Source organism: Mandrillus leucophaeus, unplaced genomic scaffold (assembly GCF_000951045.1).
Source record: "Mandrillus leucophaeus isolate KB7577 unplaced genomic scaffold, Mleu.le_1.0 Scaffold152, whole genome shotgun sequence".
In the NCBI taxonomy this organism is placed as follows: domain Eukaryota; kingdom Metazoa; phylum Chordata; class Mammalia; order Primates; family Cercopithecidae; genus Mandrillus; species Mandrillus leucophaeus.
In genome coordinates this window covers 1,636,026-1,663,035 of record NW_012101499.1, presented here as the reverse complement: position 1 = coordinate 1,663,035, position 27,010 = coordinate 1,636,026, and the positions used below count along the sequence as shown (strand labels likewise).

General features: G+C 44.8%; 1 protein-coding gene across 1 annotated transcript in view; it reads right to left on the bottom strand.

Moving 5' to 3' along the window:
- The window catches only part of LOC105535964, a 106,043-nt gene that overhangs the window by 35,878 nt on the left and 43,155 nt on the right, over positions 1 to 27,010 (bottom strand). Inside the window, 2 exon segments of the mRNA XM_011975223.1 lie at positions 17,675 to 17,844; positions 18,347 to 18,398. Coding sequence (XP_011830613.1) covers positions 17,675 to 17,844; positions 18,347 to 18,398 — 222 coding nt within the window.

Sequence of the window (27,010 nt, the reverse complement as noted above, 5' to 3'; positions counted from 1 at the left end):
TGAGGACCATGGGGATTGTGTGGAACATGGGGAAAGTGAGGGTCATAGGGATAGTCATGATCATGAGGACAGTGAGTTCCATGGGGATTGTGAAGACCATGGGGACTCTGAGGACCATGGGGACAGTGAGGATCATGGGACTAATGACACCCTTTTTTCTGGGATTTTTGAGTGTCTGATTTGTTTTCACACATCAGCAATGGGCTATATAGGGATATCTTGAGGTGAACTAACGATTCGGAACAATTTTTCAATTAGGGGAATAGATTTTTCTGAATTAGCATGTAATCTTTACATAAAAACACTGAACATGTTTCTCTTGCCCTTACTGTAAGCATTTCCCTCCATCTATATTTTAAGGTTCCATCTTCGTAAGTAGGAACCCCATTTAAAGTGTGGGTGCAGGAGAGTGGAATTGTGTGGTGGCTATCAGATGTTTATGAGTAATTTAATGTCTAACCTTTAATGCCTCTGTCATTCTGCCGTCACTGACAACTATGATTAAGTAAGGCTTTTAACTTAGATAAATGTGATAGCCTTTCAGGAAAGACAAAGAGGTTTGCTGGTGAGCATTACTCAAAGCAAGACTTCAGGCAGAATCTACGCAAGTCAAGCTCTTGGAGTGAAAATGATTTGCTTCTCCAAGGACTCAAAATCATTCGCCTCCAGAGGAAAATGGATGGGAGCTGTTGGGTGGTGCCCCCTGCTCTAAGTAAAGCATATTTTGCAAAGTTGTACTTTTACAAAGGATATGAAAACTAAGGGTGCTTTTATATTTTAAACAGCTTTTGGCAGATAACAGCTCCCTAGAGAATTCATTCATTCAAATTCCAAGTCTTTCTCCAGTCAGAACAGAATTTGATTGTTAAAAATTGATCTCAGGCAACTGATTCCACCAGGCAGGCACAGTCTCAGTGTGAGAATGGGGCCTCCCTGGTTGCTGTGGAGCCGTCCTCTTCCCAGGAAACCTGGCAGCAGGGGCTAGCAAGCATGCCAGGCAGCCCTGGTTTGTGCAGGGCCTTGGTCCTCGGTGGCTGGGCAGAGCAAGGCAGGACTCACTGGGGTCCTTCTGATTCAGCCTTGGTTACATGGCAGTGACTAGGGGAAGTGAGGGAGCAAGTGATTGATTGATTGATTGAGCGAATGACCCTGAGGGGCTCACGAGGCCAGGGAAATGGTAAGAACAGGACTGCATGCTTCCCAGGGAGTCCCTCATGAATCCTTTGGACCCTTCAAGTCAGCTAAAGTGTTTACTCCCGGCACCTCAAAAGGACCCATGGCAGGGCAGCTGTAAGATCAGGGAAGAGAAGGTGGAATAAGAGTTGATGTGGTGTGGGCAGGTCAGTGGGTCCCTGCCCTTGACCTGGAATTGTCATCTCATCCGGTTTGGTCTTCTCACTATGGCTTGTAAGTCACTCCATACCCTCCAGTCTGAACCTTCTGCTGTACCAAGACAAAAGAAAACACTCAAGAGTGGCCATAAAGCACCTGGTTTATTCTCACCTGTAGCTGACTTGCATTTTCCCTGTATCACTACTCGTGCCTGCACCCAGGCTTGGAGAAAACCTATGGAATGCGGGCCCTAGAGCAAGCCCTGCCATAACCCAACTCCACTCCTGGCAAATAGTGGGATCTGTGTTGTTAAAGAAAAAAAATTATTCATTCACTTGCCAAAGCACGTAACATAGGCTTTAACCAGCACAATAGTGGAAGGACCACTGCAATGGGGTCTTGCAGTGGGAAGAGAGATTGGGCCCAACTCTAAACAACAAGGGAAAGAGGGAGTCTACAGCCAAGGGGCGAGGTGGGGAGGGGAGTGGTCGGTGGGTGGAAAATTACTAAGAGGAAACCTCAGGTGTGGGGGATTCTGGCTAAAAGACCTTTCGCTGAAGGCAGGCCAAGGTGACGAGACACTACCCGGGGAACGGCAGGGGATGGGGAACCCAGATTCTGAGAGTGATTGGATATCAAGAGTGGGAGTTTCTGACAACACCAATATAGCAAGATTCTTGCTAAAATCAGACAATGCAGAGACAAGTTTGAGAGTCCAAAAGTCAGGCCTGGTTGGAAGAGTTCAGCCGAACCTGGGTAGCATTTGGCCCAGGAGAGAATCTTTGCCATGTTTTCTCACAAATAAAATGAGTTGAAGTAAATGATCTCTAACAATTCTATGATCCTTTTGTTGTCCCTGTAAAGCTTCCTTGGGGCATTTCTTGTTTACTCAACCAGAATATCACCATCTCAGGGTAACGCCTTGAAACCCACATCATTCCACAGCCACCAACAGAGGCACTTAGTGGACGCTCACCACATGTGTCTTTACTGAATTAGGAGGTGGCAAGGGTTCCGATCAATCCAGCTGCTGGGATGATGGGCACGCTTCTGAAAAATTTGTTTCTGTTTAAAAGAGAATGCGTGATTAGCGAGAAAACCTCAGCTGATGTGGGAAGGGCAGCAACAGTCTGAAAAAAGCAGCTTGGGACTTGACTCAGTGCAGCAAACTGGTTTAAATTCAACCCCTGCCTCTTACCATTGCTAATTCATCCCCTGGGGAAATGTGTGTTGTTCCTGTAGCTCCTGCTTCAGTTCCCCATTGTGTGGATAAGTTCCAGTCATATACAGAAGTAGAAAGGATGACACAATGAATGTAGGTATTCCTGCTGTAGCAGACGCCACTGTGCCCAGCCCATGCCCTTGGTCTTGGCAGGTCCCAGCACAGTTCCTTTGGATGCTAATGGTCCTGCCCTGCTGTAAAACAGCCTGAGCTCAAGGCTGGCCAGACACCCCAGGGGCTGCCATTAACTGGCCAGAGGGGCAGAAATTGGCTGACAAAGACCCCTGCCTCTTTGCCCTTGAAGAATGACTCTTGGAGGTCCTGCAGTCTCTTAGAGTGTTCAGATGTCCACTCCTTAAACCCCCAGTCAGTCTCTCCTCCCCTGACTGACTTCCTGTCTCCCCCTGTGTTTCTGAGTCACCTCCCAATTCCTGTGTCAGAGCTGGCTTCGGGGAACCCAAACCGAGACACTCCCACTCAGGACTCAGAAATGATCACGATTTTGCCACACTTGCTTTATGCCTTCCCTTTCTTCTGAAATATTTTAAAACAAATTCTAGACATCATGAAATGATCCGGATCTACTCCTGGGGGTAAAAAATAGAGCCACCTCCTGGATATGCTCCCACACAGACGATCGCAGGTTCATTCACCTTTCCCACCCCTTCCCTCATCCGGCAAGTGGGCCCAGACTGTCTGTCATCTGGAGACAAGTTGGGAACACGCCAATCCGTGTAGTGCTGTTTTTCCTTTAACACATAAACCTAGAATCTTACATTGTGGGCGGGTGTGACAAAGTAGGGAAGATTCACTTTTAAAAAGGTCGTCTTTCATTAGACAAAAGATATGGAGTTGGGAAGAGGATTGGTCCTTAGTGAGCCAAGTCCAAACTGCAGCCTCGGTGGGAGAGGTTGGCTATAAAAGAGCAGCAGAAAGACATCGCTTGGCACCAATGTTGCTTCACAAGGCGTTGTTTCATGAGGGCCAGTTCCCCTCAGCTACCTGCATTAGTGCAGTGATGTGGTCTTGACACGTGGCCTTTCCCTAAAGCAGGCCTTTTCTCTTTCTCTCGGCCTCCAGAGAGGCTTGGCGAGGGTGAAACACCGTGGTTTTCTCTCTTTCAACAGAGTCGAGAGGCCAGTTTGCAAAGAGAGGCAGGTTCTTTCCACGTTGCCTTGAGAGTTTCCTTTGCCGTCGGCGTTGGTAGTGAGAGAGGGAAGGGCATCAGGACATTTTGACAGATGGCAGGGACGAGCCTCCTGTCAGCGCTGTCCCCTGAGTGGTGGAGTTGAACACAGGGCTGCTGCTCTTCACGATTGCACATGGCATGTAATGTTTGGACTTTGAGCAGAAACCCTGTCTTGGTGTGTCTGTGACAGGTGAGCAAGTGGCTTTGCTCTGAGGATTTCAAAACGCACATTCCCTTGTAGAGACAGGTCTTGTCTTCCTGTTAAACAAAACGCTGCTTACCTCCTGGATCCAGCCAGAAACCATGTGTTGCTGATCACCACCCGACTTGGAGATAAGTGCTCCCTGGGGTGGGGGTGAGAGAAGGTGGTCCGTGTGGCGAGTAAACAAATGGGGATGCCAGGATCTGCTGGCTGTGGTGTCTGCCTGCTGTGAGTGCGTGACAGATAATGTGTCGTCTCTCAGAGAGCCACTGAAGGCGTCAGTAATAAAATAAGATGTATATTTTTATTTTATTTTCACCAGAAATCAAGGAGGAAGATAGAGAAGAAAGGTAGATGTGCTTAGAATCTCCATTTTACAGTTGGGGAAACTGAGGCCAGGGCTGGGTTGCCTTTTTGATGGGGACAGACTTGGTTACAGTGCTGGGAGGCTGGGCATGGTATCTTTTTTTTTTTTTCCAGACAGAGTCTCGCACTGTCGCTTGGGCTAGAGTGCAGTGGCGTGATCTCGGCTCACTGCAACCTTCATCACCTGGGTTCAAGCGATTCTCCTGCCTCAGCCTCCCATGTAGCTGGAATTACAGGTGCCTGCTGCCACGCCCAGTTAATTTTTTTTATTTTTAGTAAAGATGGGGTTGCACTATGTTGGCCAGGCTGGTCTCAAACTCCTGACCTCGTGATCAGCCCGCCTCGGCCTCCCAAAGTGCTGGGATTGCAGGCATGAGCCACCGCGCCTGGCTGGGCATGGTGTCTTTTAATCCATTTTGAAATGCAAGCGCTTGGAAGCTAGGATAGTCATCCTGCCTCTTACTCACCTCTGTCCAGGCTCTGTGGCCCTTCTGTGTAGGTCACTGTGCGGTGGCTGGGAATGCCCCGCTCCTGCCCCGTCAGTGGACATCAGGGGATTCTCACGGCTCTGGGCGCCGTGCATCAGAGCTTTCCCAGTAGAGACCTCTGCACAGCAATGCCCCCGGAGGTGAAGACGAAGCCAGGGCACTGCTGTGTGTTTGTGCTCCCGGCTGATTTACGAGCCTGGGTTGGGAACATTTCACATAATCCACAGCACAGCGTGGGAAGGGAATCACAGCACGGTTTCCTGACACAGAACGGCATTACCCACAAAGGCAAGCCAGGGTGTCCGCAGGCTGGCTCAGAATCTGGGAAGCCACCCCAGTACCCAATGAGGCGGAGGCAGTGATGTCTGAGGCCCTGGTGGATGAGGGTGCTGGGCTCGGGGAGCGGGAAGCTGCTGTGAACAGGCATCACCCTAAATGTACAGCACCTCCCCTCCTGCTGCCTGCTCCTGCCCCCCCCCAGTCCCCCCAGAGCATGCTGTCCTGCAAGAGCAAGGGATCCAGGGCAAATGCCTATTTGGAATAAGGTATGAAAACAATGTAACAATACAAACCCACAAGACTGCGGAGAACCACAGGGCAAATTTAAATTTAAAAAACTTCTGTTACATCAGTTTTCATTCAAAACCTTTTGGAAGGAGGTTAGCTCTTTGAAAATAATAATAAAAAAAAAGTCAATAAGGAAACAAGCTAAAGGTGGACTCATGGAAGAGGAGGAATAACGAACATTTATCTCCTCTCTGTACCCACAAAAAGGTGCTGCCGCCTCTGACCTATAGACTGAGACTGAGGCCGAGAGGCCACACACGGGGCTTGAGGCCATGCAGCCCCAGCCTTGCTCTCTGACAGCTGCTGGTTCTCTGTGTTGTTTCTGGAGCTATCAGAGAAGCTGCAGACGGGGAAGACCACGGAGCCTCTCCCCGCGCAGCGCCGGGGCCCCAGGAGTCAGTGGTGCTCTGTTCTTTGAGGCTCAAATTTATTACTCTGTAAACGGCCACTCTTCGACATCTTTTAGGGCCAGCTTCTCCAGATTGACAGATGCCATCTGCTATAGAATGAACTGTGTCTCCCCAAAATAAATAAATTGAAACCCTAGGCACCAGCACCTCAGAATGGGACCATCTTTGAAGATGGGGTCTTTATAAAGGTGGTTAAGTTAAATGAGGTTGTGGCTGAGGGCAGTGGCTCATGCCTGTGATCCCAGTACTTTGGGAGGCTGAGGCAGGCGGATTACCTGAGGTCAGGAATACGAGACCAGCCTGGCCAACATGGCGAAACCCTGTCTCTACTAAAAATACAAAAAATTAGCTGAATGTGGTGGCATGCACTCATAATCCCAGCTACTTGGGAGGCTGAGGCAGGAGAATCGCTTGAATCTGGGAGGTAGAGGTTGCAGTAACCCGACGTCGTGCCATTGCACTTCAGCCTAGGCAACAGAGTGAGGCTCGGTCTCAAGAAAAAAAAAAAAAAAAAGAGGTTGTTTGGGTGACCGTAATCCATCAGGACTAGCGTCCAATAAGGAGAGGAGATAAGGACACACATACACAGAGGAGTGACCATGTGGGGACGCAGGGAGTAGAAGCTGCCTGCAAGTCAAGGAGAGAGGCCTCAGAGGAGCCAATCCTGCTGCCACCCTGTCTCAGACTCCAGCCTCCAGCGCTGTGAGATAACGTGTTTCTGTTGTCTAAGGCACCCTGTAGACCTTTGCTTGGGCCGCCTGAGCTGACTGAGACATCATCCACGGTTGTGCAAGTGCGTTTTCTTGAGCCAGTTCTGCCTTCTCCACAAAGCAGGGAACTGGATTTCAGGACACCCACAGATCACTGAGCTGGCTGCAGAGTATTCGCTCAGGCTGTCACTGATGAGTCTATCATTCTCATTATTATTATGCTGTGAAAGACGTATTAGTTAATAATTAGTTTTGCATTTTTATAACCCACAAACAGAGCCTGTGAGTAGCACAGTGAGATTAGTTTTATGTGCAACATTGATGGAATTTCAAAACGAAGACCAAACAGTTTGGTCAGCAACCTTGGTGGTAAAGGTATAAGTTCTACCAGGCTGCTTGAAAATAGCCTGTGGATGGTTGTGGTTGGCTTTTTGTCCCCTAGACCAGACATTGGGCAAATTTATGCCAGGAAAGGGAAAACCAGAGAAAAATCCAGGGCAGACAAGCACACCTAGTTCTTGCTGAGCCACGTGGAGTCACTGCTGAAATTGCTGACACTAAGGGAAAGTTGTTCAGTGAAAAATATTTCCATGAATGTTAATGGTGAGACTTACGAAGCATTCCATCCCCACCCAAGTGATCGAACACTTTTCACAGATAGAAAAATAGGTCAATTGAACAATGAAAACAAATTTATAAAAGCAACAGGCAATCATTTGAAAGCAAATAATGGAGTCTGCATAGAAAACACAGCTTAACGAAGCTTCATTGTTCTGGAGGAAAGAGAAAGCTAAGACCTGCAGGGGTTGGGGTGGAGCTGGAAGATGTGGGAGGATCTCCTGGGATGCGTGGCCTTCCTTATCCACCATTTTCTTTGACAGTTTTTGGCTCATGGTCATTTTTCACTCAAAGTACTCTTAAAAAATAAGACTGTAGCTGTTCTGTCTGTGGAGTAGCCATTCTGTTTTTCCTTTACTTTCTTAATAAACTTGCTTTCACTTCACTCTACAGACTCACCCTGAATTCTGTCTTGAGAGAGAGCCAAGAATCCTCTCTTGGGGTTTGAATTGAGATCCCTTTCTGGTAACATCCTTCTGGTGACCATGGAAAGAACAATACTGAGGAACCTCCCCCCCTACCCCAAAGGCTAACTTTAGGTAAGTGGTGGGGTCTGGTAATATCTTCCTGGCAAACCACCAAAGGGGCAATACTGAAGAGATCCCTAACCCAAAGGAAACTCATCTGCATCTTTAGCTTGTTTCTTTTTCTGTTTTCTTTTTCTTTTTTTTTTTTTTTTTGAGGTGGAGTCTCGCTCTGTTGCTCAGGCTGGAGTGCAGTGGCGCGATCTCGGCTCACTGCAACCTCTGCCTCCTGGGTTCAAGTGATTCTCCTGCCTCAGCCTCCTGAGTAGCTGGGATTACAGGTGCGTGCCATCACGCCAGGCTAATTTTTGTATTTTTAGTAGGGATAGGGTTTCACCATGTGGGTCAGGCTGGTCTCGAACTCCTGATCTTGTGATCTACCTGCCTCGGCCTCCCAAAGTGCTGGGATTACAGGTGTGAGCCACCACACCCAACCAGCTTGTATCTATATTGACTAAGATTTTTTTTTTTAATTTTTATTTTCAAAGAGCTGACCTCCTTCTAAAAGGTTTTGAATGTGTATGGATGTAACAGAAGTTTTTTAAAATTTTAATTTGCCCTGTGGTTCTCTCCAGTGTTGTGGGTTTGTGTGGGCTTGTGGGTTCAATTGGCTAACTTTGGGTAAGTGGGGTGCATTTACCCTGGTAAAGGATGAGATGGGGTTAGAGGCCCAACTTAGGGGAGTTAGAGCCTCTCCAAAGACAGAGTGGGTGAAAGGCCCACTTAATAAAAGGCAAGTACGCTTGACTGAATTTGGGTTTGAGGCCCACCTTATGAAGGTTAGAATGATTCCTAAGATTTAGGGGGGTAGAGGCCCCTCTCAGTAAAGTCCCTCTCAGCTAAGAACGGATTTGGCACTATGGGATGTTAACTGCTATTGTCTTTGGAATAATCTGCCTTAGACTCTGCTGATGACTGTAGGTGACAGGATGAGGCATGTACAAGATCTGGGGAGATTTTCTCTCCCCAGAAGGGGAAACTTGAGAGCTGATGGAACTGCTAGAAAAGATCCCTTCATGACCAACAAGTGGCCATCTGAACTTTCGGTTCAGTGTTGCTACAATGGATGGATCGTTCCCTGGCCTCCCTGAACACTTTGCCTTCCCACTCTGCCACAGGCAATGCCTTTCTCTCTCTCCATTCTCTTTCTTATCTTTTCTATTACTCAGGGGGACCATCTTGCCCGGGGACCACATGTTGGAATTTCTGGTCGGAGTTTGGATTAATGATAACGAGCCCATTTGAGTGCGAATTTGAGCCATAGCAGTTTGATATTGGGTGCTAAGCAGGGCAGCTAGTGTCTGTTTTGTTGCATGTATTTTGTTCTGGCCAGAATGGAAAAAGATAATTTTTCTTTGTGTTGTGGCTTGGCCCCCAGGGCTGTGGTGCAGCTAGCTGGGTCACCAGGGCTGCTCAGGGAAAGGGATCCCAGAAGCCTGGCATGGTGGCCAAAGGGTAAGAATTTCTTACAAGCAGATGTCTGGCCTCTCCCTGTTTCTTTCTGTGCAAACTGGTTGAGTGGATGATAAAAATTACTGTTTATCTCCTCTATAAGTTTTGATTAATGAAAAAAAAAAAGTTTTTGTGGCTAGTCTTAAGCTGTAGTGAATCTAGTGTGCTTTGTGTGTCTTTCTGTATTGTTGTGTCATAAAGAGGGGTACCCTAGGATAGAACATGGGCCTAGGAACCTATAAGCCCACTGTTCAAGATGGTCCAGTAAACTGGTCAGTTATAAACTTTGTTGCAGGTCCCTGAAAGCAAACTGGATGAGCTTCTCCTCTTGTCATCTTCTATGTCCTTGGGAGCTTGACCTTGTAACCACGTGGCAGTACTTTCTCTTGGTCTCTGCCATATTAATGGCAGCCTAGGTTCAGGATTCCATTCCTGGCTTAGGGAATGAGTCCCTTATCTTCTGTCTGTGTATTTACATGTGTTGTGTGTGTGAAATGAGAGAGCTTTCATTAATTGGTTTAAAAACAATAAGAGCTTAAATCAAATGTTTTTGTGAGAAAAGTAAAAAGTATAATGCCTTGCAGCTCATGTGACTTTAGTAATCTTGGGGAAATAAAGACAGTTTTAAAGATTATCAGTAAAATAAACCTTTCTTAAAAAATGTAAACATTTGGTTGAAATGAGACAGATCAGCTATTAAGTTTACTAAAGACTTTAAGTCACAAACTGCTTCTTTGACTTTTAAAAATTTGTCAGTTGGCCAACTTTGGAGCATTAGATTCTAGATAAAGCCTGGGGACATGTTGGGAGCCATGCCCCTTAGCTATGCTGGAAAGAGTCAGCTCTTATCTGCACTTCTGTCTGATGTCCTAGGCCTCACACCTGGGACATAATTATGATCACTTACTAACCAAGTTTTAACCAAAAGTAAAAGTTAACATTGTAATATGTAGTTGAAACTACTGAAGAAACAGTTTTATATGCAAGTCGTGTAAGGAAAGTAGAATATACTTTGGCCTGGAATAAAAGGTTAAAGGATTGTTTTAAGTTAAATAGGGTAAAGCTAAAAGTTTGAGCAAGTTATGAAAGGTTTGTATGAAAGTTATGAAAAGTTAATTTTGTGAAAAAAAATTCTATGTGTGAATGTGTTGGCTAAAGTTAAAGAGGTATTCAGTTTTTCCATAAATTGAGTATTGGAATGAAAGTACAACAGGTTTTTCTTAAAGAACTGATCTTCTCTTCAATAAAGAAATTTTCAAGGGTTATAGAAGGTTTACGAGAATCTTACCTTATGGTAAGGCATTAATGTTGGATAGATTTGTCTATAAGGTTTTAATAAAAATTGGATTTAACATTAATAGTACACCAATGTAAAGGTGACATTTGGCTTATTTGGTGTAAAAATCATACAGGAAGCACTGTCAAATATGAAATGGTATTTGACTTTCTTTGGGCTATATTTGTGTAACTATGTTATTCATATGTGTTTCAAAATTATAGGAAACTCCTATAATTCTGATATAACTAAGTGTATGTTATTAATAATTATAAAGTTTACATAAAATTATTGTATGCTACAGAGATAACCAAATTTCTTTGTCAATCAATCATATTTTTCATTATGGCTGCCCTAAAACATTTTGTCATTCACAGGCATTCGTTTTCTTGTTTTGGTCCTCTTCAAAAATGTGGTTTTATAAGCAACTCTAAAACTCTAACAGGTGTTCTTAAATACAGGTTTCTGATAACGTTGGACATTGTGACATTAGAATAGAAGAAAAACACTTTCCAGACTTTCATGGAGTGCTGAAATGTTCATGAATATCAAGTAGAACAGGAGTTAACTGCATGGACTAAACTAATAGAAGCCTGAAGTAATCTGTTTTAACCTTTTGCCTAAAATATTGCTGATCCTGTTTTGTTTTTCAGAATAAGGAAGGAAACTTTTCTATCAAGCCATTTGTAGCTTAACAATTGAGTAAAGTGTACTTCTGTGAACAAAATGTGAAACATATTTGTTTTTCTCTACCTGATTTCTCCTGAATTTGGAAACTATTTGTGAATATTCGTAACTTATGGCAATATAGTTATTTGCTTAAGTGCAATAACAATCTGCCTTTTTTTTTTTTTTTTTCTAACAAGACACAATTCAAGAAACTGGTTATTTTACCAAGGCTTTGACTGGAATGGTGTACTTTCCTTTAAGGAATCAAACTTAACTTGTAAAGCCAATAAAAGTCCCTTGGGAAAACTGACCTCATATTTTGTCTACAACAGTCCCTGTACGGGGTTTCTGACTTGTAGTAAGTAAAGAATGTCATTTTCTGACAGGTCTTGGGACCTCAAGAGGAATGGAATTTACCCAACTCATAGGTATTTGAGGGTATGAACAGGGCTGGGCTCAGCTTAAAAAAAAGTCTTATCTAAGATTCCTTCTATGGAACAGAGTTCCATCAAAGCCAATTTAGAAAGAGCTCATGTGAAAAATAATTATTCTTGCTGTATTTTATGCAAATAATCAGGCCAAGTATAATAAAGCAACTTGGTCATACCATAATTTGCCTTTAGTAAAAATGACAAACTGCAGGAGAAATATTGTGTTTCAAAAACTATGTACACCTCTTATTAGATTCTAGTCTCATCAGTTTTTTGTTTTTGTTTTTGTTTTTTTGAGACAGAGTCTCCCTCTGTCTCCCAGGCTAGAGTGCAGTGGCACAATCTCAGCTCACTGCAACCTCTACCTCCCAGGTTCAAGCGATTCTCCTACCTCAGCAACTAGCTGAGACTGCAGGTGTGTGCAACTATGCCTGGCTAATTGGTTTTGTATTTTCAGTAGAGACAGGGTTTCACCATGTTGGCAAGGCTAGTCTCAAACTCCTGACCTCAGGTGATCCACCTGCCTCGGCCTCCCAAACTGCTGGGATTACAAGCATGAGCAACTGTGCCTGGCCCTCACCAGTTATTTTTAAGTTTTTTTTTTTCTGCAATTTAGACTAACCCTGTTTGTTCTTGTGAACCAACCAGTGATCTATAACTTCAGCTCAGAAGAAACAAGAGAGTTGAGTAATGTAAAAATCTGGATCAATATTCTAATTCTGGGCACACTGTAATCAGCTAGCAACCCATATCTCCTTGGTTCCAACAATTGTTCAGTTCATGGAAAGCCTTATAATTTAGTTTACTTGGAATAATTTTACTTTATTTTGCTTTATTGTGGAATATATTGCTGTTATTCTCTTTGTGTAAGAATGCAGAATAAGCTTATTCATCATTTTCTTAAATTGAACACTTATTAATCTTCCAGATATCACCTTTTGTCAGAACTCAAGAGTTGTGAATGACTCTCAGCATACTGACACTTTCTGACTGAGCTCTCTACCTGGAATACAAGAGACCCCACTAGTTAGGCAGGAATATCATCATCCCTGTTCAGCATGAAGAAGTTACAGAAGATGGATCATCATCCCTCTGTAACCTTTAGGATAGAGGGTTTCCTTGTAAAAGGGAGGGGGAAAATGTCAGAGGCATTTGAACCAGAGCAATTCCATCTTGAATATGGGCTGGGTAAAATAAGGCTAAGGCCTACTGGGCTACATTCCCAGATGACTAGGCATTCCATCACAGGATGAGCTAGAAGGTCAGCATAAGATAAAGGATATAAAGACCTTGCTGATATAACAGGTTGCAGTCAAGAAGCTGGCTAAAACCCACCAAAATCAAAATGGTGATGAGAGTGACCTCTGGTTGTGCTCACTGCTACACTCCCAACAGCACCGTGACAGTTTACAAATGCCATGACCACATCAGGAAGTTACCGTATATGGTCTAAAAAGGGGAGACACAAATAATCCACCCCACCTTTTTTGTTTAGCATATAATCAATAAATAACCATGAAAATGAGCAAGCTCAGGGCTTCTCCATCTATGGAGTAGCCACTGTTTTATTCATTTACTTTCTTAATAAACTTGCTTTTACTTAAAAAACATAGTAAGAAGGTATCACAGAAAAACAAGGCAAAATAAAGGGTGCACACCAGAGTGCTTAAAAACAGGTGGAGATAGCATGGAGCATGCAAAAAATGTAGGGGTCATGGGGACTCTGCCCCTTGGCCATGGTCCCTGGTGCTCACATGCAAAGCAAAATATTTGGATTCAGTCACCAAGGCTCCACCACTGAAACTGATTTCTCGTGATATTTTCTGATTGGACACTGATGTCAACAAAAATTGGTGCATGTGTTGTGTCTTTGCTGGAAACTGTGAAGTCAAAACATTTCATGTATTAATTTAGTATGTTTTAAGGTGAAAAAAGTCATTATAGCAAAAAATAAGTCATCATTCATAAAGCAGTCTTATGTTCTGAGTCACAGCTAAGCAGCTGCATTGTGTTGGGAAGCACCACTGGGATGGTAGAGAGGTGGGTAAGTGTGCACAGGCTGAACAGATGTGAGTGTCCATCATGGGTAACATTGGGGTGGCAGCCCCTGGACTTCAGGTTCTGACTCCAACTGTGGGTAATCGATTCTCGTCTTTGGCAAAGCTGCTCTTCTTTTAAAGATCAGGTTGGTTTGCCTTGTGGACTCTATAATGCTTGTAATTAGTTGGTTTTCCTTGGCCAGTGGTCAGCTCAGAATCCATGTGCTCCACTTGGTGACCAAAGGCAGGCCACCCCGGTCACCCACCTGCCAGGCCACTCAGAACTTCACCTTCCCTCCTGTCTCCTTTCCTTGGACTTTCATTTTCGTGTCTTCCTGATTTCTCTATCTTTGGGTCTCTCCCATTATGATGAATATATTTCCTCAAGCTTCTTCACTTCTTTTTGGAATAAGGAAGAAAACAGGAGGTAGAAACATTTTGTTACTCGTTTGCATGAGAAAAAACAGCAAAAGAAGACAATGTTTTATTTCTTTTTTGGGAGGCCTTCATTTTTTATTAGTTTTAAAGATCAGTCTTCCTTTCAAATAATCACTTCATGCATTTCTTTTTGTTTTTCACTAACATTTGGCCAACTATTCAGTTATGACATATCTAAAGATTGGAAGCAAGATTTCCTAAAGTTCAGAAGTGAAACCGTATGAACAAACATGGAGGGAGCTGAGTATATCGACCAGAGAGGAGGGGAAGATGCTGCCTTTTCCATCGAAGCCCCATTTCCTCTGCTCACATACCTGAGAAGGGCGGCAGGTGCAGTGGGGTTAGCAGTATCCCTGAGGAAGAGGAGAAATTCTAGACTGCTTCATATCAGAGCCAGTGATTGCCTATGAGAAATAACTGAGACTGTCACCCTGATTTGGTCTCTGAAAGCATGATTATTCAAACAAAGGTGGTGAGACTCTGCAGCCAGAAAACACTTGCCTGGGGCTGTGATTCTCCAACCTGAGAGAGGAGAACTCCCTGCATGGTTGCAGCCAGAGGCTCTGCCACAGCAAGTGTGGGCTGGGCTGGATCATCTGCGCATGTAACAAGTTCCTGGGTGATGCTGTGTTGCTGGTCTGGTGTGTGGTTGTGCAAGACATGGTGACTCTGCTGGACAGAACGTACATCCTCTCCCTGTGTGAGTGTCCAAACTCCTGACATCAGCTGTTGGGTGGCTCAGGGGAAAGAGTTATTCCTGCCGCCTCCCAGCAAAACCCTTCTGTACCCAACTCAAGCCAACCAGAAATACAGTTTTTTAAAAAAACTTAAAGGTTTGCAAAGAGGAGAAATCAGCTGTGAAGACTAGTAAAACAGACCAAAAGCTAGTCAAGAAGTCTGCTTTTAGAAAACTTGCTGTCAATAAACAAAAGTTATTTTTGCTTATATTGCTGGTGCTTTTGTTGTATGTCCAAAAAATCGTTACCAAGACCAATCTAAAGAAGCTTTTTCCCTGTTTTCTTCTAGGAGTTTTACTGTTTCAAGTTTTACATTTAAGTACTCAATCCATTTTGAGTTAATTTTTGTATATGATGTAAGGTAAAGGTACACTTTTATTCTTTTTTTTTTTATGTGGATAAACAGTTTTCCCAGCACTATTTATTGAAGAGACTATCTTTTCCTCATTGAACTCCTGGCACCTTTGTCCAAGAATAGTTGACCTTATATGGGTGGATTTGTTTCCAGGCATTCAGTTTGGTTCCATTGGAATATATGTCTGTTTTTATTGTTCCATTGGTCTATGTGTCTGTTTTTAACAGTACCATGCTGTTTTGATTACTATAGCTTTGTAATATAGTTTGAAATCAGGTAGGTGATGACTCTAGTTTTCTTCTTTTTTCTTAATATTGCTTTGGCTATTTGGGGTCTTTTGTGCTTCCATATGAATGTTAGGATTGTTTTTCTTTTATTGTAGCATTATTCACAATAGCCAAGATATGGAACCAACCTAAGTGTTGGTCAACAGATGAATGGATAAAGAAAATGTGTCATATATGTACAATGAAATATTTTTAAGCCATAAAAATAGAAGGAGATCCTGAAATGTATAACAACACAGATGAACATGGAGGACATTATGCTAAGTAAAATAAACCAGACACAGAAAGACAAATACCACATGATCTCACTTACAAGGAAAATCTTAAAAAGTTAAATTTATAGAAACAGAGAGAAGAATGGTGGTTGCTAGAGGCTGGGGGCTGGGGGAAATGGGGAAATATTGGTCAAATTGTACAAACTTGCAGTTATAAGATGAGTCAGTTCTGCAGATCTAATGTACAGCATGGTAATATAGTTAACAATACTATATTGTGTATTTGAAATTTGCTAAGAGATTAGATCTTAAGTGTCCTCACTGCCCCCTATGCGCACATACCATGGTAATTATGTAGGGTGATGGTTGTGTTCATTAATTGTATTGTGATGATCATTTCACAATGTATGTGTATATCAAATCATCACATTGTATACCTTAAATATATACAATTTTTTATCTGGCAATTGTACCTCAATAAAGCTGGGAAACAAATCCAAAAACAAACACCCCCCCATCAAAAAACAACAACAACAACAACAACAAACAAATGAAATAAATCAAGAGAAGTTCGCACTGTCCATGGCAAGCAGTGGTAACAGGAAGATTCGGCCTGTTCCCTGGGGATGAGTAATAACATCATGGGATGAGAAATGACCAGAAATAGCAAAGTGCAGCCGCTTCTCCCAGCTGGTTTCAGGAAGCAGCAGAGTCTGCGGTAGGGGCTTTGGAGCATAGACCACGTCCTGCACGGAGCAGGGGAAATTTCTCATTATTCAGGACTGAAGGCTTCTCTGTACCATCTGTCTGTCCTTGACAGAGTATTCTAAATATTCCCCTTGATATGAATAATCTGCAGCATCCATTTCCCAGCCAATGAAGACAGTGTAGTGAGGAAGCAGATGCCTCGCAGGCTTCCTGGAACTTGCCCAGAACCTGGGAACCTGTGCAGGTTCATCCAGGCAGCATCTCTGCTTGCCTTTCCCTCCGCTCGGTTTTTACCAACATCAGCCTTTTCTGTCCCCAGTAGGATGTGCAACATCCCCCTGAACTCTGCCCTGCTCTGTCATCCTTGGAGGATCGTGGTTGCTGTGGGTGCCATAGAGCTCTGTGGATCCAGAATGCTGAATGAGAAGACGGAAGGACTTGGGAAGTCATGAGGTTCTGATGGAGGAGCTGGGGATGTGTCCTGTAGAAACGAGGGCTCTAATTTCAAACCTGTCCTTCCTTTTGCTCTTGAGGGGTCACTCATGCACACTGTGCAGACTTTCAAGGGCCTCTGCAGAGCAAGAGTTGTCATAGGCACAGGTTGCTCTCGTCCTGCATCATGGTAGGTGGGGAGGGTCCTCTCTGGGAGGCAGGTGTCGTTCAGTCCAAGTGAGAAAAGCTCTCTCGAGAGACAGTCCCATGACAGCACGGGGCCGGTCAGGACCCCCATGCGTGCCTTCCTGAGAACATGTCCAGGTGGAGGCTGGTCACTGTCCGCCAGGGCCTTTGCTAAGGGACTTCCTTCTAATGGTAAAAGATAAAACTAAATTACCTTAACATTTCTTCTAACCTGGATTTAAAAACTTGATTTTGTGCAAATATCTACACTTACAAAAAATAGACCATTGAAATAATTATTTTAATAGAAAAAGAGAGATCATTGGCAGGACAAAACTTTGAGGATAGCAAACAAAAGCCAAAAAATATTTTTGGGAAGCAATGAAAAGATCCATTCTTAAAAGATGAGCTCTTTCCAAAGAAATAGCTAGACGTTTAGGGTATTGAAATGGAGAACAGAATATCTACCCTCCTGCGGGTTTTGCCCAAGGGGATGTAACTTCTGACAGGTTCCTAAACTTTTAATGCAGAGTGTGGGCTTTGTGATTTAGTTTTGGTCAGTTTTGTGGGAAAATTATCATTTTTCTTCTAAAATAGCAACACCTAAAGTCTAATATTTAATTATAACTTGTAGCTAAAGCTGTTTTCCATGGGCAAAAAATGTCTGATTTTATCATAGAAATCAATGCAGAAATAGGGTTTAGTTCCCTGGAGTTTACTTTGCAGGCTATGGAGCAGAACTATTCTTAAAGCCAATTGGAGAACCCTGGACCGGTGGCCTCACTCCCTGGGCGTCATCTTCCAGACTGAACATGTCTCACCTTGGCATGGCCTTCTCTGTAGCTGGGCTGGTGGTGGTCCAGTCATGTACCTCTGTGTGTGTGGGCCTTGAAGCCCACACAGCTTCTTCCAGATGCAAACGCATCACCACCCTTACAAAGCAGCAAGAACAAACCTGGGGTTTCTTTCGGATACTATTGAGGGTCTTCATCTGGAAAAAAATAGGAGGAGAACAAGTAGGCTTCTAAGAGACTCTAAAACACCTTGAATTAGTGCTTCCCTCAGACACACTTGTCAACCAAGATGTGCAGGTACTTCTGGAAGGCGAATCCCATCAAACATCCTTCCATATTTAAGAATGGAACCAGGTAGAGCTCTGTGGGTGTGCAGTGCTTCTCACCAACCAAAGCACTCAGGACTCTGCTTCCCCAGTGATCGGCACCACAGTTTGCCTGGCACTTTCCACCTGGCCGTGTCTGCAACTCAGAGCAGAGGCTGAGGGAGTCCACCTGCAAAGGACATTCCGAAACACGGGAGGGTTTCAAGCTTCACGCCTCTTTGGCGTTTCCCAGGCTCTCCTCACGGTATCAGCAGGGTCCACATCGCAAACTTCAGGAGATGGGAGCAAGAGGGGCCTGTTGGGCGACCAAGCTGTTGTGGTTGCTGGGCTCCCTCTTCACGGCCTGTCAGCCCCACCCCAGGGCATCCCTCACCTGCTGGTCACAGACTCTGTCTGCCTTGGCCTCCAGGTCCTTAACTCTGGCTCTTAGGAACAATAAATGAACAGCATGGGTCCTTGACCTGCAGGAAAGAGTGGGGGCAGCCCTGGGGCTGCGATGTTATTTTATAACATTTATTTTTTTCTCGTTACAGGATGAATATGTGTTCGTGGTAAAAAATTATAAGAATAGAACCATGAAAAAAATGGGCTATACCTGTTCTGGCCCACTCAGGTCACCACTGTCTCCTTGCTTCTACTTTGAAGCCCCACGGCTGCCTCCTGCCCAGTGGCGGGGCACCATTTAAATGGGACCATTTTTCTACTGAAGCCTCTCCATGTACTTAGGATGAAACCCAAATCCCCTGGCCTGGTGGACGTGCCCTCCTTCTTTTAAATGCTGTTCTCACTCCCCTTTACGTCTGTGCCCCTCATTGTCTGCGCCGTCCCCATGTGGAAGACATCCCATCCCCTCAATCGTTAGTGCTGTGGAGCTGGCCCCATACCCTCCATCCCTTTCTCTACGTTATACCCGCTTTACTCTCAGAACAGGTCTTACCGCTATCTGCAGTTATCGTTTTTGGTTCTTATTCACTGCCCTTTCCCACTGAGAGGGTCAGCGTCATGAGATCAGAGCTCGTCAGGTTGGTGCTTCGTCAGCGAGGTGAGGAGTGAGCTCCTCGAGCTCACCTGTGGGTTGGGGATGGGACAGTTTCTGAGCAGAAGTGTTAAGTTGTCCTCCAGAGAGTCTGTGCCAATTTCCATGTCCACCAGTGTGCTTGGGAGCATGTCCAGTTTCTCCACCCCTTGCGAGGCCTGTGGGGATCTTGGACTCAGTTCCCGTGAGCAGCCTCTTGCGACAGCCATTGGTTGATGTTCACCATCTGTGTGGGTTCTTGGTTACCCCTGCATCAAACATCAACTCTGTGATGAATCCACTCATTCCCAACCACTGCTTTTCAAAGTCACCCCATCACCCTTCCCCTTTCCTCTGAGTTTCCCTGAAAGGGATGAAATTTCTCAGAAGGATTCGGTTGCCTTTAAGATGCCATGATGTGCTCGGTGGCCTTGAATTAAACACCCCACCACATGGTTACACCCGGGCTGACTGGCTGCCCATGCGCTTCCCACGAATGGCATGTGCTCCATACATGTGTGTGTGCTTTCTGCTTCCCTCATCACTGCAATCCAGAGACAGAGTTTCTGCATGTCCTGTTTTGCAGATGGAAACTGAATTTTAAGCCGCACAGCTACTAAATGCGTGAACCAGGATTTGAGTCTAATGTCACCCGTGCATTTATGACTTCATTCATTCTGTGTCTACACCATGTGCAGCCCTGCTATGTGAGAGTGTGAGATGCGCTGTGCTGAGTGCTGAGAATGCAATTCTGAACAAGACGTACTTCCTGTCCTTGCAGAGTTTACACTTCAGTAGGGAGGACAAATAACTATAGGCTTTAAATTGCAACTATAGTAAGTACAACAAAGAAGAAATACGGAGACCCATTAAAACATATAACAGGGTTTGGGAACCATTTTAGGGGTTCCAGGAAGGTTTGGAGAGAGAGTCCTGTAAAGGGGAGCTGAGGTGGCCCAGCCACCCCAGTCCCCAGCCCCCAGCCTCCAGCCCCAAAACCTTTCAGCCCTTTTAGCTCAATTTAGCTCATGAATGACCCTATCCTCAGCTCATCCTCAGTTCAGTTTAGCCACATGAATGACCCTAAGCAAAATCAACAGAGGTCAAACCACAGTAAGAAACACACATGATTGTTTTTAAGCCACTAAGTTTTGGGGTGGTTTTATACACAATAATAGAAAACCAAAATAGAATTCAATGGCTAAACAGAAAATTACATCTTACATTTTTGCTTGTGGTCATTTGGACTGAAGTGCTCAGTCAAGTCAATGTTTTTGCAGCTCATTTGCTGCCATTATAAGACAGAATATAGCATATTAGCCATTCAAGGCCCCTAGGTTCTCTAAGGGTAGAATGATTACTTTTACAGGCACTTGGATAAATGGAAGAAAAAGAAGTTCAAATCCCAACATATGTCCCCAAACCAAGGTCTTCCGAAAAATGTGTGTTAATAGAATCTCTTCTTTCTTCTTCCCATAGGGTGATGGTGGCCAAGAATCAGAAGTAAGTTGGATCCAGTGGCTTGCCAAGTTGGGGAATAGAGCCATGGAATGCTGGAGTAGGGAGATTTTGGGGGATGGGAAGCCTCAGAGCACGTGAACCAACCCAGCCTCTTGCACGCATACACTCCCCATGTTTCTTTTTGAAGATGCTGTCATGTCCTGGCCAGAGAGAATTACCCTGAAAGAGTACAGGTCTGCAATTATACTCAATCCTTGGGCGGGTGAATTTCAGAGTCAAATCACACGGGAGAAAGCGTTCTGTGGTAGTTTTAACACATCCACAGTTTCATGTGGTCTCCCCTTGAACCTGGGTGGGCCTTTGTGATGGTCTGTGACTTCTGAGGCTTGGTGAGCTAAGCCCACACAGCTGTGCCTGTTTCTCTTGGGACATTTGCTCTGGGGACCTCCAGCTGTCCTGTAAGAAGTCCAGCTATGCCGGGGCTGCTGGGTGAAAGGAATACATACAGGAACGGGCGAGAGGCCTCAGCGGTGGCAGCTTCCAGAAGTTTGAGCTTTTCAAGCCCAGGAGCCAGACATATGAATGAGGAAACCTCAAAGGCTTCTTGAAGATGTCCTTCCGTTGCCACCGTCCGACTGTAACCACATGAGAGACCTTGGTGAGAACAGTCCAGCTAAGCTCAGTCAAGCCACAGAATGAGGAGAGGTAATAACAGTGTGTGATTGTATTGTTCCGAGCCACTCTTTGGGACTCAGAAGGCTGGTATACTCGTTTACCAAATATACTGTGTGACAATGCTGTTTACAAAGGGAATATCTCGGGAATAGGTATATGAACCTGTGCTAAGGGTACAGAACCTGTACTAAGCAGCAAGTGTCTTAAGGAGGAGGGAGGAGAAATATCACAAGACAGTGAGATGGCTGATTTTTTGTGTCAACTCGGCTAGGCTATGGTACCCAGTTGCTTGGTCAAACATCAGTCTAGATGTTGCTGTGAGGGTGCTTTGTGGATGGCATTAACGTTTACAATCAGTTGATGTTAATTAAAATAGGTTACCCCCCATAGTGTGGGTGGGCCTCATCCAATCAGTGGGAAGCTGACTGCAACACAGAAATCCTGCCTGACTTGCCAGCCTTCAAACTCAGGACTGCAACATCAACTCTTTGCTGAGTCTCCAGCGCTGTCTTACAGTTGTCAGGCTTGCCAGCCTCCACAGTCATGTGAGTCATGTCCTTAAATCCTCTCTAGATACAGATAGACATAGAGATATAGAAATAGATTAGATATCAGATGTAGATACAGATACAGGCACAGATATAGACAAAGATTAGATATAAGTTAGGCACAGATACAGGTACAGATACAGACACAGATACAAATACAAATGCAGATATAGATCTAGATACCCTATGGGTTCCGTATCTCTGGAGAACCTTGACTGATGAAACAGTAAAGCTTGGCACATGTGTGAACTTGGCGGAGGGTAATGGCAGCACAGCCTCTCCAAAGGGAAGGACATTTTACTTGTCCTCGCACCCCCATTGCTAGGAAGGAAATATGATTCTGGTTTGGCTTCTTTAAAATGCAGTGGCAGGCCAAGTGTGATGGCTCACACCTGAAATCCCAGTGCTTGGGGAGGCTGAGGCAGGAGGATGGCTTGAGGCCAGGAGTTCAAGATCAGCCTGGGTGACATAGTGGATCTTGTCTCTACAAAAAAATGTTTAAAAATGCAGCAGCATCGGGCACCAAGTTTGGGTATGTGTGTGGGTTCACCAGGTGGCTGGCAGCTGTGGGTGAAGCTCAGAGACACAGCAGACTCTCCAGCTGGGCAGGGCAGCACAGCCATGGCTCTGCCATGGGCCTTGGAGACATTGCATGGTCACGAGGCTTAGGGTCCTGTGTGGAGTCTCTGGCCATCTCATATGGAATCACAGGGCAGCCCCCTGGCATTTGAAGCACACCAGAACCATTGCAGCTTGATGGCAGGTGGTTCTACTGCTTCAAGGAACTTAATTCTGCCAACAACCATGAGAGCTTGGAGGAGGACCCCAAGCCTTGCGTGGGACGTAGCCCTGGCTAGTGCTTTGACTGCAATCTTGTGAAACCCTGTGCAGAGATTCCAGCCAAGCTTTACCCAGACCCCTGACCAACAGAAACTGTGGCACAGTAAATGGGTGTTTTCTTTTTCTTTTTTCTTTTTATTTTTTGAGACAGGGTCTTACTCTGTCGCCCAGGCTGGAGTGCAGTGGCATGATCTCTGCTTGCTGCAACCGCCACCTCCTGGGTTCAAATGATTTTCCCATCTCAGCCATCTGAGTAGCTGGGAATATAGGCATGTGCCACCATGCCTGGCTAATTTTTGTATTTTAATAGAGAAGGGGTTTCACCATGTTAGCTAGGCTGAACTTGAACTCCTGACCTCAAGTGATCTGCCAGCCTCTGCCTCCCACAGTGCTGGGATTACAGACGTGAGCCACCGTGCCTTGCCATAAATGAGTGTTTTAACCACCAAGTTTGTAGAAGTATGTTATGCAATAATACAAAAATAATACAAATAGTAATTAACCATACAGCTTTGGCTGCTGATTGAGATTCTGGCATCCTCTAACTCATTTTTTGTTAAAGTCGGGAGTATCCACAAGCACTTGTCACCCGGGGGCACTGGTAAATACTGGATGGGGCTTGGCCATTCCCTGAAGGCATCAATTCTCACTCATTCACTCTCTCTGTCTCTGCAAACTGAAGGGAGCCAGATTCTGTCTTGCCTGCCTCCTGAAAACTGGCGTGGCATTAAAAATCTAGGCCAGGGCAGCTGGAAGCCCCCACCAGGGGTTCTTTATTAATGATGCAAAGATGCTGGGTAACTTAGAGACCATTCCTGGGGGAGCTGGCTGAGCCAGGAGGGTGGTCTAGGGGTTGGGGGAGACTGTGGTGGTGGCAGTGATTCCTCCCCGCTGGAGACAGGAGACTACTCTCACTGCTTGTGCCCTTGGCTCCTGACACTTCTCTGCTCCTGCTCTGCTTCTGAGCCTGGCTCTCCTGATCTCCCCTCATTTTCATGAGGTGCCTGCTAGTCTGCCAGTACATTGCTGAAGTTAGTTAGGATCTGTCTGCCTCTAAGAACCCTTCCCAGTTCAGCTGAGAGGTGCTGGCTCCTCTGCCCGCCTTACTTTTTCTTCTCTATGTCCCCTTCCTTGGATAAGTATTAGGTTAATCAGATTTGATCAATGACATCTCCGTAAAGCTATCCAGTTGTTGTGTCTAAAATGAAGGCCGACTCAAAGCAGGAACTGAGTGATTTCAGTGCTGCTGGGACAGGCGGTTCTCTTGTCTTGGTCCCCATGTGGCCTGGCACAGCTTGCCCAGACACAGCCTGCTCTCATCATGCAGCGACGGAAAGAAAAAGCCTCTTCCTGCTTGAGAGAAGCTTCTTCCTTCTTTCTTCTTGAACTGTTGTTGCTTCTTCTCCCTCTTTGGGGCTATATCTGAAGAATAGGTGGTATTTTACATACAGAGCAACATGAGATTTCCCCAGAAGCAGCAGAATAGCAATGTCCTTAGTGTGGAGTGAGCTAGCACCTGAGTGATATTCATTAAAGAAATGCATTTCCAGAAGGGACCAGAAATGTCCTCTTAATGGAAGGAAATCGCTGCCACGTTAGGATCAAAGATGAAAGGGGAAGGTAATGCGTGCTTAGAAGGGCAGCTTTCTATCTCACACACTTCCCACGTTGGCTGCAGAACTGGAGGGTGTCACAGGCATCTAAATGAACATCTGCTCCCTGGGCACCACACACTGGGCCCTTGACCACTTCTAGAGCATGGAGGAAGGGGTTTGAGGGACATGATGAAGAAAATCTGACTTGTATTCATTAGTGCTTCCATAAGTCAACTTTCTGTAAAAGGCTGCATAATAAATACGTTAAATGGACAAAAGATTTTTATGGGAGTATTTTATCACTGACATTATTTAGGTTTGTTGCTCAGGATGTTAATAAAAAGAAGACCCACACGAAGTCACAATTCTGGTGAGTGGAATGAGCAGCCCAGGGGAGCAGAACCCACAGAAAATGTTCATTTTGACTGCAAGGTAGGTAATAGAGTTTATTTACCTCTAAGCTGGAAGCCAGAATGTAAACAAAAGGCATAACCCAGGAATGGACTTCGGAATGGGTCATTAAAACACAAATACAGCCCAGCCACTGAGAGAGGAAGAGCAAGAGCTGAAGCCTTGATGGCTGAAATAGAAAAGCCAGAGCTAGTAGAATTTAGCATCACCTGGAGTCCACTAGACCACTGGGAGGTGAGGTCCCCATGCCTGGATCAGCTGCCTGGGACATCAGTACTTTGTTTGAAGCTGAAACTTTCTCTTAACTGGTACTTCGAATTTTGAATTAAAAAACTCAAGCCAAAAAATAAATGTACTTTTTCAGATGAAAGAAGAAAGAATGGTTCAGAACTAGGTGTATACACTGTAATTCATTAATAGATATTATAATAAAGCAGGAAGGTGAGTTTGACACAGGCATTTTCCCATTTGACTATTATTAAACACTGAATTTACATGGGAAAATTAATTCTGCAGAAAATTTTATTTGGTTAAGTGAATACCAATGATAGAGAGTGATCAGCAGGTCAGGCACAGTGGTCCACGCCTATAATCCCAGCACTTTAGAACGCTGAGGCAGGAGGATCACTTGAGGCCAGGATCTGAGACCAGCCTGGCCAACATAGCGAGACCCGACCTCTACTGAAAATACAAAAAATTAGCCGGAAGTGGTGGTGCACGCCTGTAATCCAGGTACTTGGGAGGCTGAAGCACAAGAATCACTTGAATCTGGGAGGTGGAGGTTGCAGTGAGCCGACATTGCTGTGCAGCACTCCAGCCTGAGCAACAGAGCAGGACTCTGTCTCAAAAACGAAAAACAAACAAACAAACAAAACACTGATCAGCATTGCAAGTGGGATTATAAGATGAGGAAGAATAAGAAATGGTTTGCACCTGGCTGGCGGCCAGGCAGGGCCAGTGGCAGCATCTCTGTGTATTCCTGTGCCCATCACAGAGCCTGGACGTGCTGCAAGTGAGCAAACAACAAGGACAGGATGTGAAAAACGCCAGAGTGACTGGGATGCTAAGTGCAGTATTAGTTTAGAGAGGTGGGGAACAGGTTGGTATTTTAAAAAGGCTTGTATTCAAAGAATAGGTGGGAATTAGATCAGAGTCTCAGAATATCTGGGAAGGGGCTCTGAAATGTTATTTGTTCTGGGCCGTGTCTGGTGACTGTTCAATCTACTTTTCAAATAATCCTTAATTTAAAATACAATCCTTTTTCTTGTAGCTGCCACCCTTGGGTGACAAGAGGCTCTGAACCTTGGAATTCTATAAATAGAATGATGGTTTTGCATGGCAGCCATTTAAATAGTTGAACCCAGCAACTGTATCTGCTTTTCCCTCCCTGGAGGCCAACGTCTCCGGCCTCTACAAATGTGTCCATGTGGCATGGTGCTCAAGACCTCCTTGGCCCTCTGTGGGTTCCTAGAACCGAACAGGTACTAAAAGAGATGTGAACTTCATCAAGCACAGAGGGACATTCACCTTTTGTGGCCAAATCAGTGGATTGCAATATGGCAGTCATCAGAATCAGCTCTGGGAGTCAACCTGGGGCTTCTGGGGTAACCAGTCTTGGGGCAGGCACCTCCCATGATCCCAATGTGCATCTTTATCAGCCCAGCTCGTGGATGGCTTCTCTGAGTTTACTGTTGACGAAATGGCCCTGGCTAGTACTTAAGCACAAGCTGCGGTTGCTGTGTCTTTATTTTGTAATTTTGCAATTGATTGATTTAACTATAGGAGGTTTTTTTGGGGGTGTCTTAGAACAACTGTCTCTCCTCACAGCCTGATTTGGCAGCAGATTTGACCACGCTGGGAGCCCATGGGCGAGCTGGTCAGAGGCCCAAGATGCATGTGGCAGTGCTCAGAAGGACAAGTGAAGCCACTCCAAACCCTTCTCTTAGGATTTGTAACAGGGTTTCTGGGGGTGGGTCTTGGAGCTGGGAGTTCACATAGATGCTGGTAGCCATTTGAGGCCTTGTATAAAATGGGTAAACAGTAAAATCCACAGGGCTGGCCATTTTAGTGGTTAGTAGAGTGGCACAAGTAATATGCATGTGTAATATTATGTGACATAATGAAAAATCGTTGTTTCAAATGTATTCACTGACGTTTGTCATTAATAGCTGCACTTGAAAATTTTTTTCATATCCTTTACAGTGGTTTCATAAAAGTTCTTTTTAAACTTGTATATATGTCCTTGGGATCTATGTATCCATTCTTATTAATCTGTGCATCACATAAATGCAATGATATGACAGCTGACTGAATTAGGGATCCCAAAATGCTGACCTCAAAGACAGGCGCTGTTAAACCAAAGATTAGAGATTCTAGTGAAGTTAGCCCCAAATGATCTCTTTTTCTTTCTTTCTCTCTCTCTCTTTCTTTCTTTCTTTCTTTCTTTCTTTCTTTCTTTCTTTCTTTCTTTCTTTCTTTCTTTCTTTCTTTCT